At 44.1% G+C, this 1,124-nt stretch overlaps 1 protein-coding gene across 1 annotated transcript in view; it reads right to left on the reverse strand.

The window, feature by feature from the left end:
- The window catches only part of GIPC3 (GIPC PDZ domain containing family, member 3), a 4,336-nt gene extending 4,097 nt beyond the window's left edge, over positions 1 to 239 (reverse strand). The window contains exon 1 of the mRNA XM_014533691.1: positions 170 to 239. Coding sequence (XP_014389177.1) covers positions 170 to 239 — 70 coding nt within the window. The remainder of the gene's footprint in view (positions 1 to 169) is intronic.
- Between the last annotated feature and the right edge of the window lie 885 nt (positions 240 to 1,124).

Genomic DNA, 1,124 nt, shown 5'->3' on the forward strand with positions numbered 1-1,124 from the left:
AGTTAACAATATCCAGTTGTATCAGTCTCCAAGGGTTGTCATAATAAAGTACCACTAACGGTGGCTTAAAACAGATTTATTTTGTTTACAGTTCTGGAGGCCAGACGTCCAAAATCAAGTTATCAGCGTGCCAAGACCCGGGGTAGGGTCCTTCCTTGCCTCTCCGAACGTCTGGTGGTGGCCAGCAGTCCTTGGCATTCCTCAGCAGCTTGCGGTACTCGGATGTCTGCCTTTGTCATCACATAGCTGTCTCCTTTCTGTGTCTGTGTCTAAATTTTCATCTTCTTATAAGGACACCAGTCATACTGGATCAGGCCCACCCTACTCTGGGGTGACCTCATCTTTTCACTAATTATATCTGCAAATAAGGTCACATTCTGAGATCCTGGGATAAGGACTTCGACATATCTTTTGAGGGGACATAATTAAATCTGTAGCATAGGTATTGGTCAAATTAGTCTCCAAAAGTTTTAGAATGTTTTATTTATTTATTTGTTTGTTTATTTATTGATTGATTTTTATTGATTTCAGAGAGGAAGGGAGAGGGATAGAAACATCAATGATGAGAATCATTGATTGGCTGCCTCCTGCACGCCCCCTACTGGGGATCGAGCCCACAATCTGGGTTCGATGCCCCTGACTGGAATCAGGAACCAGGACCCTTCAGTCTGCAGGCCGATGCTCTATCCACTGAGCCAAACTAGCTAGGGCTAGAATGTTTTAAATATTCCATTAAACACTGAAGTCTCAGAGTTTCCTCAATAAGTTAAGCATAGAATTACTATATGACCCAGCAATTCCACTCCTGGTGATGGACCCACGAGAACTGAAAACAGGTACTCAAATAAAAACCTGTGCATGAACGCTGAACGTTCACAGCAGCACAGTTCACAATGGCCAAGCTCAAATGTCCATCAGTGAATAAACACAGTGTGTCCATCCACACACCGGATATTAGTCAGAAAAGGAGTGAGGCACTGATACTTGCTATAATGTGAATGGGCCTTGAAAAAAGGTGCTGAGAGAAGCCAGACACAGAAGGTCAGAGTGTGTAACCCCAGGTGAAATGTCCAGAACAGGCAAATCCAGACAGAAAGTGGATTCCTGGTTGTCAGGGGCTGGGG

Source organism: Myotis brandtii, unplaced genomic scaffold (genome assembly GCF_000412655.1).
Source record: "Myotis brandtii unplaced genomic scaffold, ASM41265v1 scaffold122, whole genome shotgun sequence".
Lineage (NCBI taxonomy): Eukaryota > Metazoa > Chordata > Mammalia > Chiroptera > Vespertilionidae > Myotis > Myotis brandtii.